This window comes from Lemur catta, chromosome 6 (assembly GCF_020740605.2).
Source record: "Lemur catta isolate mLemCat1 chromosome 6, mLemCat1.pri, whole genome shotgun sequence".
In the NCBI taxonomy this organism is placed as follows: Eukaryota; Metazoa; Chordata; class Mammalia; order Primates; family Lemuridae; genus Lemur; species Lemur catta.
Genome location: NC_059133.1, coordinates 65987323 through 66003812, shown reverse-complemented (window position 1 = coordinate 66003812; position 16490 = coordinate 65987323). Strand labels below are relative to the sequence as shown.

Sequence of the window (16490 nt, the reverse complement as noted above, 5' to 3'; positions counted from 1 at the left end):
TTATTGCTCACACCACAGGTCTGTCCCAGGTCAGTTATGGCTCTGCTCCACAGCTTCTTCACTCTGTGACCAAAGCTAATGGAAAACCTATTTTGGGACATGGCCAACTTTACTGCAGAGGGAAAAGAGGACATGGCAAATCCTTGCTTAAAACTCTGAGCCTTAAAACTCTGGCTCAGAAATGACACAGACTGTTTCCACTCTGATTTCCTTGGCCAGAGCAACTCATGGGCCAGGGAAATATAATCCTTCCCTAGGGAGCGGCAGCAGCTACTTTGAACAATAATACAATCAACCACACTTGCCAAAAATAGAAGATAGTTATATAAAAAATGGGATGAAAACAAAATGTTATTAATTTCTAGTTAGATAATGTTTCCTGCTCAAGTGTTAAAATCATGCTAGGGCCAAATCATTTTCTTCTTCACAGATTCAGAATATTTAAAAGAGAATTATAAATCTTTTAAGATATAATTCCTTAATTACACAATATCCTATCCATATCCAGGTACCACATAACGTCATTCACCTAAAATCATTGCCAATATGATTTCCACATCTATGAAAATGTACCTATAAAAATCAAATTAAAATTCCAAAATAAGGCTCTTTGATAATCTGATCTAACCTCAGATTTCCCATATCAGCTCCAGCCTGCATTTTCCTTTCTCTTGTTCCCATTGTTCCCTCAGCTCCTTTTGTGACAAATTCCAAGCTCCCTAGACTTCATCTCTGCTGTACAACATCTTCTGTTGCTTAACTGCACCAATATTTGATGAACCAAGATTCACCACTGTTATCTTATATTCACCAAGCACATTGTAATTCAAGCCTTGGCTTTCATCATTATTATAAAAGTCTTACAATCTTCTTTAATCTTCTTTAGTGAGAAGTAACTGAAGACTACTTTTCAAAGAAGTGTGAACTGAAGAAAAAAATTTAAAAATGGAAAAGGAACATGGGATGACTAGAAATGTAAGGTTTTAATCAAAAATGAAAGGTAGTTAAATATATTATGAATATTACTACTTGGATAAAACTGTTAACAAGTGTTTATTGTTATAATTAAATGTCAACTAAGAAATAGGATAAATTAATATGGGGGAAGATAAATGATTCAGAAATGTTTTGGTTTTCTGATTGGTAGATTTCATAACATAAATAGTATCAGAATACAGACAGTCACTAAATCCAAGGGGGTCTAAGTTTCTGGACTTGAAAAAGTAATAGCCCAGAGACATATGATCTCTGAAATTATGGATAGATGAAAGTTAGAAACACATAATACACAGCTACAGATCTTAAAGGGAATAGTATAGCATAGTGCCTTCTATTTGAGCAGAAATATGAAGAAAAGCATAATTTAAAAAGTAAAATGGATTAATATAGTCTATATTAGACAATCTGCTTCTGTTTAATTTATGCTGGCAAAAATTAATTTTGACCTATACTGTTATTAATTTAGGAGCACAGGTACAGGTTTTTCTATCCTTTATATGAGTAACTGATAAAAAATATATCAATCCTGTACATGAACACCTTAGGACACTGATACATTAATAGTTTGTTAATGATAAAATAAATTTCATTTTCTAAATGCAACACTGATATGTCTTTGAAAACTTTTTTAAAAAAGAAGTTATAAGGGGAAAATCCCTCTGTTTTTGCTATTTGGTATGGTTTTGTAATATACTTGGTCTTATGCTGTCACGATAGATACATTGCTTTCCTGGCATACCAGTGAATATTTTGAGGAAATATGCTGAATAGTTCCTTGAATGATTTTTAGCCAGGATTTAAAAAAAATTTTTTATTTAAAAAATTATTATTATTATTTTTAGAGATGAGGTCTTACTATGTTGCCCAGGCTGGCCTTGAACTCCTGGGCTCAAGCAATCCTCCTGCCTCAGCCTTCTGAGTAGCTGGGACTACAGCAATGTGCCACCTCACTTGGCTTCTTCCAGTAATTTTAACAAAGTATTTTTTCATGTAGTATGGCTATAAGCAATATGTAGTACGTAGTAATATACTTGAAGTACATGGTTAAGTTTTATTTTTAAAACTGTTCTTAGTGTTCTAATTAGTACCAGGTAAACATTAACATTGTGTATTAATTAAAATTACATTACTTTCCCTTTTTCTTTTTTTACAGGTTTCCTTTCCTGGAAGTAAGTATGGATGTAGAAGATATAATTAAAATGAAGTGACTGGAACCCCATATTCATTTGGAACTGTGATAATTTCAAACCCTTACATTTTTATTTTTTTTGTTGGTTTGTTTTGAGATAGAGTCTCACTCTGTTGCCTGGACTAGAGTGCGGTGGCGTCATCATAACTCACAGCAACCTCAAACTCTTGGGCTCAAGTGATCCTCCTGTCTCAGCCTCCTGAGTAGCTGGGACTACAGGTACATGTCACCACACCTGGCTAATTTTTCTTATTTTTTGTAGAGATGGGGTCTCACTATGTTGCCCAGGCTGATCTTGAACTCCTGGGCTCAAGAGATCCTCTCTCCTCTGCCTCCCAAAGTGCTAGGATTATAGGCGTGAGCCACTGTGCCTGGCTCATTTTTACAATTTTTGATTGAATACCTGATGTGTACAAAACACCAAGGGTTTAAAAATAGTGCATGATATAGATATTAGCATTTATGATCCAGAAGAGAATATACATCTAAACACAGATTACTATTACATAAAACAGCATAATTATTATATAAGTTAAATAAGCGTCAGTTGTGTTCGGGGTTTTGGGTGGTCCTAGTAAATCAGCTTCTCAGGGGCAATTTTTCTCCTTAGGTCTGATTCATATCAAAAATAAGTCTTAGAAACAGTCTGATGCTCAAGCAGTTTTTTCTTGCAGTGCTCTTACAAGACAGATAGTGGGAGTAGGCTGGTGGCATGCGGCAGATTCAGTCAGAGGTCAGAGGACTGCCTGCCCAGGAGGGTCTCCAACTGGAGGCCATTCTCATAGTTTCAGGGATTCTTCCCCTTTCTTTTACCTATTCTCAGTCCCCATCAGTTACCAGGGGTTTCTTTCATAGGGGGAGGCTAAACTATTCTTCTAAGTATAAGCCTTGTGTAAAGATTTAGGAGAGCTGCATCTATGCTGACGTGGCCTTATTTTCTGGAAATCCGTGGGCCAGGGTTAGAAATCTCAGGTTACCTCATGTGGCTAAGTGACACACAGTATCAGCCCTGTGAGATGCTTATGTTGGCCTTACAGCTATCATTAATCTTGAAGCCATGATATGTCTCTTACAGTCTGCCACAACAGGGAAGTGCGAGAGGACGGCAGGAGATGGAACAAGCATTGTTTTCTGGTGCTCAACAGAGAGACTGCAAAGAAAAAGGGACATGTGATCTGAGTAAAAACATGACAGAATCCAGGCAGAGATCAAAAAGAGGAGAGGGGGGTACATTCTAGGCAGAAGGCACAGCGTGAGGAAAGATATAGAGGCAAGAAAGCATAATAGGTATCAGGGCGCTAGCAAGGGGTTTAGAGTGACTAGAATTCTGCATGGGAGAGTGATGAAATGCTGGGAAAACAGGCTGGCTGTTGTATCAGAGTGCGGCTTTGAGAAAAATATCTCTGCTGAATGAATACGATAAACAATGAGTTGCCAAATAGGGAATCTATCTAGCTATTTTAGTGTTTTTAATTACAGAGCTAAAATGTTGTGTTACAGGAAACAAATACTGAATCAGCACATTAAGAAAGCAATTAGCAATTGCAATACTATTTTAAATAGTCAGGAGGTTTGAAGTTCTAGAATAGATTATTTATGGTTTTGTGTATATGGAGAACCAGGAAGTATGGAGGTGGATGGATGAATGGATGTAGATACATAAATAAAAAGTATACTAATGCATTTATCTATTATGAAGTGCTTATTCTAATACAGAGAGCATATGATTGACAAATCTAAGAAAAAAAGAAAAATTAGTACAGAATGGTTTTGCATAGGTCATTACATTTTTACAATGAATCTTAGAATATGCTCTTATTTAATCTTCATAGAGAACCACATTGTTCAACACAGCAATTATATTATTCCCATGATACAGATATGGAATGGAGCAGGCTGTCCTAGTGCCACTTATGAGCCCAAATTTCAAAGTATCTGAATCTAAAATGTGCATCTTTCTATGACTCAGTTGTTGGTCCCCTAAAAGAGGTAGACTTATTGGCCATTTGACTTTGAGGAAGATCATTCAAAATCTCTAAGCATCATTGTCTTCATCAGTAAAATGGGAAAGAGAAATCACACTTATTTCACAGAGGCTCTGAGTTGGTTTTGGAAAGTTATATTTTTGGAAAATGGAAAACTGTCCATTTTGCCTGTTTTCAAATGCACCGGAGAACATTATTCACAGTATTGTCTTACAATTTTAAAACTCTTTACTATCGTTATATTCCTTTTATTTAACTCTAAATATTGTTTGTGCCTTTTCTCTCTTCTTGACAATTACTGCCAGAGGTTTCTACATTTTATTGGTCCTCCCTAAGAACCAACTTCTGTTTTTTGATCTTCTCTAGTACTTCTTTGCTTTGCATTCTTTCTCCCCTCCTTTATCTTTTTAATTTCCATCCTCTGCTTACGTAACAGACTTACTCTCTGTTCTATTTCTAAACTTTATGACTTCTCCTTAACCCATTAATTAATTTACAGTTGCTCTTTGTGTGTTATTTTTAGTTTCCAAATTAAACCAGAAGGGGTGATAAGTATCTATTTTTTGCAGTTTGTATTGCATTTTGGTTAGAGAACACATCCTGCATGATGTTATTTGGATTTACTTAGAATTTACTGAAATATATACATACATTTACACAAATTTATTGAATTCATTCTTTCTGCTTGAACACAGCAAATTTTCACAAGTGTTCTGTTTGCTTCAAAAGAATGAAATTTTCTATTCATTATTTAACTCCTAACAAGCTTATAAATTTTCCAAATTCTCTAATCTCTATTTTTTTGTCTTCTTAACTTGGTACTTATCTAATTTTTTCATTCCTTTTATTTTTAATCTATCATTGTCTCTTATAAACAGCATACAACTGTATTAAAAAATTCAACATGAGAATCTTTGGTTTTGATATGTTTAATTGGTTTATTTTCTAAGGTAATAACAATTACATTTAATTTTGTGGGGTTTTTTTTTGTGTGTATGATTTCTCTTAAGCATAGTATTCTCTGTTATTTCCTCCCACTCTGCCTTTATTATTTTGATTGTCTTGTTTCTCCTCTAATAGTTCATATTTTTAAGAGATTACACTTACGTTTTTAACATCTATATTTAACAAATTGAAAATCTAGTTATAATTTTTTTCTTCCGAAAACAAATACAAAAACAACTCCCCACTCCCAAGAAAACCAATAAAAAGGTCTTTAGAGGGCTTTTGTTCTAAAAGTTCCTATACCACATTCTATATTGTTTATCTAGAACATCAGCTTCCCAAGTTTAATTTTTTTGCAAAATTTGCTAAATTGTAACATATGTGTTGTGTATATATATCCATATATATATTGCACAAATCATAAGTGTACAGCTTTTATTATAATTGTAAAAAATTATATTTTTCATTGTTTTCCTTTAAGCATATTAAAGTCTCTTTCAAAAAAATTTTTTTTATAATGAATATTCTTTAGGTATAATTTTTTTAGTGTTCATGTTTCTCAACGCATGGTTCCTACTTCAGAAAGGCAGCGTGAAATGAGAACATACACTCCCCACAGTGAAGGCTCTAGGTTTTGCTTTCCACTGGAGGTCCCAAGTGAGCAGCAGAGAAGTGGGTAGTTTGCCCAGACCAGCCTATTTAGATAGAGTTTTTCTTGTCCCTATTTCAGAGCCTGGATGTTGCTTTATAGCTTCCGAGGCAAGACCTGGAGCTTTAGCTTTATCTTCCTCAGTACTTAAAACCCCGACCTCTCAGCCTTGAGGCCTGCATTCTCTCCTGATACTCCTATGTGGGCTCACCACTCTTGCTCTCATTTGTGGCAACTGGGGGTTTTGCCCAAGTTCAGCTGTGTATTAAACCTGCATTTGTTGTGTATGGGAGGCATGTTGGAGGTGTGGGGGCAGCCAGTAATGAGCAAGAAGAGGTTTTCCTGCATCAGCTCAGTTTACTACCTTTTCTAGAAGTCTACTAAATGACTTTTAAAAAGTTTTTTCATTCAAATTTAGCTACAGAGATATAGAAAAGCACGCTGATGGACTTTTAAAGTTTTGTTTCCAACTAATCATTATAGTTGATTATACAGACAAATGGTTTTAATTATACTAACAATTCAGTTTATCAAAATTATCATACCATTTCCATCAGAAATGGTGTTGCTTTTCCGCCTGACATCTTTTTAGGAAACAGCTACAGTTAGAGATCAGGATATATGACTATGAATTGCCTCAATATTTGACCTTCAAATATAAATAGTTTATCTCAGATATGAATCAAGGATAGTGGTAGATTTTGCCCTGAGAGTTCCATTCTAGGTAGTTGTGTAAAATCTATCAACAAAGATATACTGAATGCTATTTTACCTACAAAAGAAAATCTGTTCTAGGTATTTTTTCATGGTGAACACACATTTCTTTTTTTGCTCTCTTTCTAGCAAAGACTGAGGTGACCAATAGTGATGGCCAGGCCAGAAGGAGAGCGATCGCCCCACACGGGGAAGAGTAAGAACACATGGGTGTTTTTTGTTTCTTTTTTTGTAAAGAGTTTGAGACTATTCTAAGAATATTCTATGAACATCAATGTCCTTTGTGTTTTTTTTTTTTTTTTTTTTTTTTCCTACTTAGGTACTACCTGTGCCTCACTTTTCTCTAATAGTATGTGCAGTCAAGGGATGATGGTGTAAAAATATAAATAAAATGTAAGAATAAGTTATTAAATTAATCTTTTTGACATAAAGAAATCAATAAGCATTTCCACTAAAAAGTTGTACAATTTGTTATTCACAAAAAGAACAAAACTCCTGTTTTGAGGCCTCCAACCAGTAACCCTTCTAAACTGAAGGTAGAGAAGCATCTCATTTTAGTGCCCCCTTACTATTAGTAGAGATTTCCAATAAGTTTATATTAATTCTGTGAAATACAGAAAATTACATATATTTACGAGTTTAACAGACATCATAATATGTTCATCATTTTAGACTAGCAACTTCAGTTTTTATCCTACTGGAAAAAACAAAACCCTAAGTGTTTAAAGCTGTGAACCAGTACCTCCAGAAATATTTAATGAATTAACTCACTAATCAGGTTTGGCAGATGAAAATTATACACTGGGTGTTTTTAAAAGAAACTCTGTTAAGTGTTCATTTTAAATACTAATTGCATTTCTTTTATATACTTTTTTGTAATTAGTGTATTTAAAATGTGGTCTGGGATTTTACTCAACTAACACATAATTTTCTTCTAGTCCTTTGGAGTAATTCTGTAATAAAATGATTAATGAGAACAGCATAATGATTAATACTAATACATTACACTTTATAGCTCCTAGGAGATACAAGTACTTTATTGCAAATTTCATTGCCTCAGTACTATGAGGTGGACAGAATAAGAGTGTATGGATTTTACGGGAATTTAAAACACAAAAGAGGTTAAAACCACGTCAAATAACATTTACACATTTTATGTGTCCATGGATATGACTATTCAGTTCATAAATGTGGAGAGTATTTATTCCATACAAATATTTCATTTACATGAGTACTAGAAGCCAATGTGTTTTACCAAAAAGAGAAAGGTTTGTAGCCTCCCAGACTGGATCCAAGCCAGTGATTACCAACTTTTATTCTTATTTTGCTTAATTTCACTGAACCCTGGAAAAGGACTCTGGGAAAGAAGTAGTTCAACAAAAGAATTTAATGTGATACTAATTCATTTTGACTTTACAATTTTCTGTCTTTCATTGAAGGTTGGAAGTTTGGAAATACAGCATAAACAATACACAGGGGGAAAAACTGCCTTGGCAGTATTTGGGACACTTGCCTAAAACTAAAGATCCAGGCTCCTGTAGCTTTTCAGCAGAGCTGGGTCTGAAATCTGGATCTCCAAAAGTCTAGGCCTGAGTGCTTTCTCCTCGAGTCTGTGACACACACGGCAATGCTTTGTACTCTACATCACCAGTATATGCTGCAAAGTGTCATGGAGGCCAGTTTAAAAGTACCACTGTAAGTGCAGATACTCTGGAAACTTAAACATGAGCCTCATTTTGAAATTTTATTGTATATTCTTAAGGTAAGTAATGAGTGACGTACCTTCCCCACGCTGCCTCATTGGTAGATGCTTTATTAACTGGAATACAGGAGGAGTCAATGACAGTTGATTTGTTCATCTTGTAGCAGAAACCACAGTCTGGATCCAACATGCATTCATTACAGTAACTGAAAAACAAAAAGAGTTACGGTCATGTTGGCAGAGACAACCGGTGCTCACCGTGTACTGGATTCCAATGCTGCCCTGCATTTTCCACTCTCTTTTGCAGTGAGCTTGGGGCCTTGGGAGTCATCTTGGCCAAGGCTCGGATCATGTGTCCAGCCAGGTGAGAGGTGGCTGGTCTCTCCAGTCTCTCCCTTTCTTGGCTACAGCACTTTTGGAAGCCACTTTGAGATGGAGGAGGCTTCCATCTCAGAGACTGGAGGTGGAAGGGTCCCAGTCAACCTGGAGCAAACAGACTTTTACTTTCCTAAACAACTGAGATTTGTTACCAACCTGGAGACTGGCTCATCTTGATCCAGGCCTGACTGGTTCCAAATTGTATCAAAGCATTTATTTCTCTTAATTGTCTCCCTTATGTACCATCTATTAAAAATTGGAAAGTTTTTTTTTTTGTAATATATATCCTGAAATAGAAAATTCAAACAATGAAATAATTATGTTTGAAGAATAAAGTTAAACAAAAATACTACCACCCAAATATGGCCATTGTTAACATCTTGGTGGACATCTGTATTTTTTTAAATTTTTTTATTTTATTTTTTTTGAGACAGAGTGTCACTCTGTTGCCTGGGCTAGAGTGCCGTGGCATCAGTCTAGCTCACAGCAACCTCAAACTCCTGGGCTCAAGTGATCCTCCTGCCTCAGCCTCCCGAGTAGCTGGGACTACAGGCATGCGCCACCATGCCCAGCTAATTTTTCTATATATATTTTTAGCTGTCCATATAATTTCTTTCTATTTTTAGTAGAGACGGGGTCTTGCTCTTGCTTAGGCTGGTCTCGAACTCCTGAGCTGAAACAATCTGCCCGCCTCGGCCTCCCAGAGTGCTAGGATTACAGGCGTGAGCCACTGCACCTGGCCTTGTATTTTTAACAAATATACAGAGTATCAAGTAAAATTACTGGCTGGATCAAAAAGCCATAATCAATGAATCATGGCTCACTTGATAGTGGTATCCTGACTACAGGAAAATTGTAGAGGCAAAAACCTTTAGAGAACAGGGTTCGCCATCCAAAGCCTACAGTGTGCTTATACTATGAGTTTTCTCCCTGTAACACAGTCATTTGCTGGACAAGTCTGGAGCACCTCAGATATGGCAGGTACATGCAAGGCACTGGTGACACTAAAGATGAATAAGCCCAGTCTCTGCTCCTTGGTAGATAAAAGGCAAGAATGAGAAACAGATGTACAAGTAAATAATGGCAATAAAATGGAAAATAGCTATGAACTACCCAAACGACAGAGGCCTATATTCATATTGACCATAAGAGCTGGGGAATAATTTCAGAGGTGATATTTGAACTAAATCATAAAAGAAATTTGCCATTCAAAGAGGCAGAGAGAAGGGCATTTCAGAGAGGTGCTTATTTTATTATTGGAGATCAGTCAGCACAGACTTATTAAATACCTACTGTGTTCAAGTAATTACACCATGGGTTATGGGAGGAGAAACAGGTCATCTGAAAAAGACATCCGAAAGACACACAAGTTGTCTGAAAAGAATATGAAGGACAATATTTCTTAATCCTCAAAATCGAAATATCTCTGATTCATTTAACTGTGAAAACACTGGCACTGTTTAAAAATTAGATTTATTATCATTTCAGCCTCCTCCTATAAACTTTTCCTTTGGTAAACAGTCACATCTGTTTTTGAATGAGACTTCCGCCATAGACAAAAAGCGAAAGAGAGGCCTTTTAAAACCTACTGAAAGGCCAAAATACTTGAGAGGTGATTCAGCAATATAAATAAAAAATGGTCCACACCTGTGATAAGCACACTAAAACAAATGAGGACATTAGAACTAAGTACACTGAGCTTCTGGCTTTGAGAATCAGACTAAGCTAATTTTAAAAGGAAGATCATTTCTACTAGTACAGAGAGAGAGAGAGAGAGAGAGAGAGAGAGAGAGAGATTCTGTCAATATGAGGTTACATTTAACCACCCTAATTGTTCCAGTGGCCTTAAATGAGACTCATTTGGGAAAGTTCAACTCACTCATTTACAGATAAACAGTTCTCTACTTTGTTTCTCTGAAAATATGTAGTTCCTATAAAAGTCCAAAAAGCATAATAATAAAGGCTAAAAGTTACTGTGAACTCACTGTGTATGCACATCACACACAGCAGATGTTACCTATAATGGATAATCTCCTCCATCACTCATCCAAGCTGGCCACAGCTTCCCGCTGTTCCAGGGTGCTTATTAAATGATCAGCCCGTGGCCTCCTGTGTGCCAGGCACTCTTCCAGGTGCTGGGACATGTTAGTTAACAAAACAGAGTCCCTGCCCTCATGGAACTGATTTGGATATTAGCCCTCCTGGTGACCACCAGTTAACTGACCCTTCCACTTGGTCTCTGTTCATTAGTTTTCCCCTTTCTTTAGCCTCTTCCTTATCCAGCTTGTTGAGCACAGCCCATCATTTCAATATCCTAAATTTCCCTGCTCCTCTATCATTCCATCCCACCAATCTGGCAAAAATCCTAGCTCTATATGAATGCAAACATTTGCCTTTTCTGTGCCTTCACCCACATAGCTAAATGTAGCTGCAGGAATCACACTATAGGGAAGATCAGTAGTTCTTTTATAATTCATAATCCCCGGCCTCAAACAGACTCTCAACAAGCCTGAAGTTTTCCGTATTCTTTAGTTAACTGTACACAAGGACTATTTCAACTACTTACATGAAAACTATCTCAATTTTTCTTCACTTTCTTAAAATCTCCAATGATCCATTTTCTTGTACTTTCTGCAAATGACTACAACTCCAAAAAAAGTAGAAAGAGAAACCACAGAGAAAATAGAAGGCAGCAGAGAGGATCTTAATAAAGATCTCCTCAACAGGAAACACATAAACTGTCAATCCAATTCTCCTACCCTCCAGTTACAAAAAGAAGCTGTTCTTCTTACCTAAAGGCAACTTCTCTATACGGACTTTCTTTCCCTTCCACCTCAGACCCTTTTAATACGTGCCCCTTCTTTCTCTTACACACTCAGTGTCTTCAGGTGAAAGTTTAAGTTACCGACTGGTGATCTTTCTTTTTTGACATAGGCATTTAACACTATAAATTTCCCTCTATACCCTGCTTTAGATGCATCCCACACCTTTGTTATATTGTCTTCACTTTTATTCATCTCAAAGCATTTTCTAATTTTTCTTGTTTCTTGTTTGTTCTATTAGCTTTTGAGGAGTGTGTTAATTTTCACATATTTGTGAACTTCTCAAGTTTATTTCTGTCAGTAATTTCTAATTTTACTCCACTCTGATTAAGAAATATACCTTGTTGATTTCTGTCCTTTTAAATTTAGTGAGGCTTGTCTTATGACCTACCGTATGGTCTTTCCTGGAGAATGTTCCTTGTAACTTCAGAAGATGTGTATTCTGTTGTCATTGGGTGGAATGTTCTATAGATGGATTATTAATCTAGATGGTTTTAGTTAATATGCTAATCTTAAGGTACCTTAGTCTCCTGGTTTCTAACAGTCTTCGCCTCTGCTTAACTTCATCCATATCCTGGAAATTCTCATCACCTATGACAAGGGTCAAAGCTACTACATAAAGCTTTTGAGAAAAATCTGGCCTCCCACTTGTTTTTGTAAATAAGGTTTTACTATAACACGGCCATTCCTATTTATTTACTTATTGTCTATGACTGTCTTCATGCTTTTCAAGGGCAGAGCTGAAAAGCTGTAACAGAAACCATATGGCTTGCAAAGATGAAAATATTTACTATCTGGCCTTTTATAGAAAAAGTTTGCTAATCCCTTATCTAGAAGACATATACAGCTCTCATATGCAGATATTTCACTCAGACCCTTCAAGCTCCCTCATTTCCTTATTCTGAGAATCAACTACCCTTCTCTCTCAAAGAAACCTTCTCTCCTTTCACTCTGATTTTTCACTCACTTCATGGCTTTGCTTCCTTCTCCGTGGAACCTTCATGGTGAATCCCTTTAATCACTCTCACCAGATCCTCAATGTCTTCATATTTAGGTTCTTCTATTGCAGCCATCCTACAAACTTCATGTTTAGCTCTTTCCAACTACCCTTCTTCCTTTCTACATATAGGCTATTCTGTAGTGGTGGAGAAATAACACAACCAGGCATGTTGATAAAAATATACATTCACAGTATTCAACTTTGGCTGGATACTCACCGATTCAAGGAAATTTTTCTCTGTCCCTAACAGGTAACATTCTTCACTTTTACACTTCATATCCCAAACACCACAACTGTTCTCAAATCTCAATCCTTATTCCTCCATAAATCTCTTAGAAGATGGCTTTGTCTTTGTCAGGGCTCAGAACATGATACCCCAAAATATGGCACCTTGGATATCACACTCTGATCTCCCTGCATTCACCTCTGAAGCCTGGTCATCCAAGTTTCTGACCTACTTCTTCTGAAAGTAGGTCATAAGACCCCCATTCCAGATCAGTCCTTCCCTATACCCAGAGGTCAAGAAAAATCTGGACAAACAGGCCTTGCTGAGTTCCCCCCAGTTTATTACCATAAGAACATATCCTTTTGTCCTCCAGTCAAAGTCCTGCAAAACTGCCCATAAAAACACACAGTTTTCCCTGGGTCTTTGGGTCTTCATTTCTGAAGGCTCTCGTGTCACATAAAACTTTGGTTCAATAAATTTGTTATGATTTTCTCTGTCTTTTGTTACGGGGTATCCATTATGACTCTTGAGATGAATAAGTGAAAGATTACCTTTTCTCCCTTATATATTACTCTTCACAGCAAAAAATAAAGGAACTAGGCATGAACTTTCTCCGCTTCAAACTAAGCCATAAACAAATATGTCTACAGCCATTATCTATTCTCACCACTTTTCTTTCAGGCTCTGAAAAAGAGGTGTTCAAGATCATCCCTGGATCAAAGCTGTCAATCTCACTTCTCTGGCCATCACCAGGACCAAGACCAAGTCCCCATTAGTTATTTTCTTCTCTTTATACTTTCAAACCTCTTCCAGAACATACTCCATTAGTTTACGTGCAGGCTAAAGCTTTTCTATACTAAAAAAGCATGAAAAATTGTCCTTTCTGCTACTCCATACTGCCTCTCCACACCAGTTCAGGTTCACTGAGTGAAAGGGGCCAAGTACTAGAAAGTGTTCAATTTCCCTGCTGTCCCAGGGAGCGGGCCACTGTGTGGGAGGTGACGTTGTGCTTATCTGGACTAAGCCCTTATCTGGACTTAGAGCCTCTCAGGCTTCTGGAGTTAAGACAAGATTTCCTATCACTCTCTCACCCTTGACCTGGAATTTTTTTTCATCATATAGACTATATTATGGCAAAATTCTTCCAAATATAACAACACTCCTAACTTCAACTTCACATTTAGAAGTTAACACAAAACTGTAAAAATCCTGAGGACACTGCTAATTGATCTTTTACAGAGAGCATATAACTGTGGCTTTAACAAACAGCATTTAAAAAGGGAACAACTTCTAGAACTGCCTATTTTTCACTCATGATTTGCTCTTTAAGCCTTCTTTGGACATGACCTGATGAATTTATGTGAGATTTCCTAAATATAAAAACTGAGAATTTAAACACATTGGCACAAAATCAATGCTCGTAAGAATATTCTAGGCATACGTTAAACCTTTTTTTGCTGTTGGTGAAAAGCAGACATTAGGCCTGTTTGTCCCCTTCCACAATGTGACCTGGGCTAACCAAATTTTAGACTTTGCATTCTCCTTCCCAAGAGCACAGAATCTCTAAAAACTCACCCACTCTCAAGAGTCTACATGAAAGAAAAAGACAGAAATACATAGGATCTCACCCTGAATTCACAGAAACTTTAACAATGTAAAAACATGCTTTCATTTGGGGAGATTAGACAACAGCCAATGATGCTACTCTACTGTGGCATGCAACTGCTGGGAGAACTGAATGCAGAATATCCTGGAAACTCTAACAGAAGATTGGAAAGTATATAATCCAGACAATAATTGCAATTAGAACCAAATGGTTCTTTTCTTGCTAGTTGCAAAGAAGGAAGATTTAACTTTTCAATCTCTGACCTTTTCTTTTTAGAAAGGGGGAAAAGTAAGTATTCACATACTTAGAACAAAACTGGTTCTAAAACCTCACAAATGCTTCCACTTGAAGCAAAAAAGAGCAGAACAAAAGGCAGCTTAGTGTGTAAGGGAGAGAAGGAATGGCCTATTTTATTCAATCAATCATTTACCTGTTTCACGTGGCACCTGGGGTATTAACCAAATGTGCCCTCTTCTCTCTCCTTAGAAAACCTTTAAAAAATTGATTTGGGTTAATTTATAACATTTTTAGTTTCTACTCATTACAGTCGGGTGTGAACTCAGCCTTCTAGAAAATGGTCCATTTGTTTTTAAGTATGTCTCATTAAACTCAATGAGATGGAGAATTAAGAACACTGGTCTTAAAATGCCTGTCTCTGGTATGCCCTAAATTTCATAAAATCAGTGACAGCTAACACAAGTATAGGATGATCTGTTGCTACACGTCCACTGGCACTCTTTGCAGTAACTGTGCCCATTCACTCATTCTTTATGCATGAATTTAACCTCCTACTTTCTGCAATAATGTCACTGTTGCCCTGGAGAGCTATCCTGAAGCTTCCATACTCTGTACTGTCTCCTTCCTCACTGCCCACATCACCTTCACTTGCTAATTTGGAATCCATTTACCAGAGAGCTCTGCCCCTGTTAGGGGGGACTCCGTGCCTTACTTGGAGCCCGCTGAAGGACAGATTTCTACGGCAGTACCCCCAGAACACCAACCTTTCTTCCCTGCCAGAGAGTGGATGTCAGGCAATTCCCTTCTCCCTGTTAACTGTGTAAGTAGGGAACTCATGAGAATAAGAATGAAAAGAAAAATTCTTAGAGACTTGAATAAATGGTTGGAAATTAATTTTAAAAGCTGGGGGCCTACTGGTACTAATTTCGTGAAGCAAATCGTGATTCATTGCTCCATTAATGTTGCTCTCCCAGAGATTACCAGTGATCTTTTCATCCTTAACTCTGAGCACTTTTCTGTCCTAATCTTAATTTATCATTCTATGATATGATTTTCTAAAATTTTTCCCTCTTTCCTAAAATGTCCTCATTCCTTGTATGGCTTGACACTATTCCCTTTATGTGTCTCCCCCCTCTGACTGCTGCATCTCGGTCTTTTCCTTCTGCTTCGGTTCTGTTCTGGGCAATCTACTTTCATTACTTTTCTGGGAAACATCAACCTCATATACAACCAATACCCTGAGACTCCATGACCTGTTTCTCTATTTCGTTTCTCTTCCTTAAGTGCCAGACCCGTATTTCCAACTGCCCAATTATCTGGATGTTTCACAAGCCTCTCAAACTCAACACTCCTAAAACTCCATCTTTGGCTTTCCTGCCAACCCTTTGCTCCTTTGGTGTCTCCCAAGTGAAAAACCTGAGCACGACCCTAGAACACTCACATTTAAATAGCTATTAATACCAACTCTATCAATTCCATCACTAAAGCGTGTAGTTCCTCTACTCTCCATCCCTACCCTTGCCATCTCGTCTGTCTGAACTCTTCCGGTAGTCTTCTAATGAGTCCTCCTGCTCCCAGACTCCTTCCACTCCATCTTCTACACTGCTTTGCATCTAACCTGATCAATTTCTGATTAAATCCTGTAACAGCTTTCCACTGCCTATGGGGTGAAAACCAAACTCCTTACTACGGCATGCTCTAGCCCCTGCCGACCCTGTCTGTCTCTTCTTGCTATTTCTCCACAGGTGCTATGGGCTCTAACCAGTCCAAAGATACCACGGGAGTTAGACTATGACATGCTGCCACGTTTTTCTTCCTGTTGTTTTCTCTATTACTTTCCACCTTATCTTTCCTATGCTACCTTTGTTCAAACTCATATTTGGCCTCACCTCCTCTATGAAACTTCCTGACCCCAGTAGAATTAATGCATCACTATGCTGTCACAGGACCACACAAGTCTAGTGTTATTCTCACCCATCCCACTGTCCCTCTAAGGGTCTCTGATGTGTTTGCTTTCCCTTACTGCACTGTGACCTTC

At 37.3% G+C, this 16490-nt stretch overlaps 1 protein-coding gene across 1 annotated transcript in view; it reads right to left on the bottom strand.

The window, feature by feature from the left end:
- The window catches only part of SLC2A13 (solute carrier family 2 member 13), a 341466-nt gene that overhangs the window by 53633 nt on the left and 271343 nt on the right, over nt 1-16490 (bottom strand). Inside the window, exon 7 of the mRNA XM_045554019.1 lies at nt 8264-8389. Within this exon, the coding sequence (XP_045409975.1) occupies nt 8264-8389 (126 nt within the window). The remainder of the gene's footprint in view (nt 1-8263; nt 8390-16490) is intronic.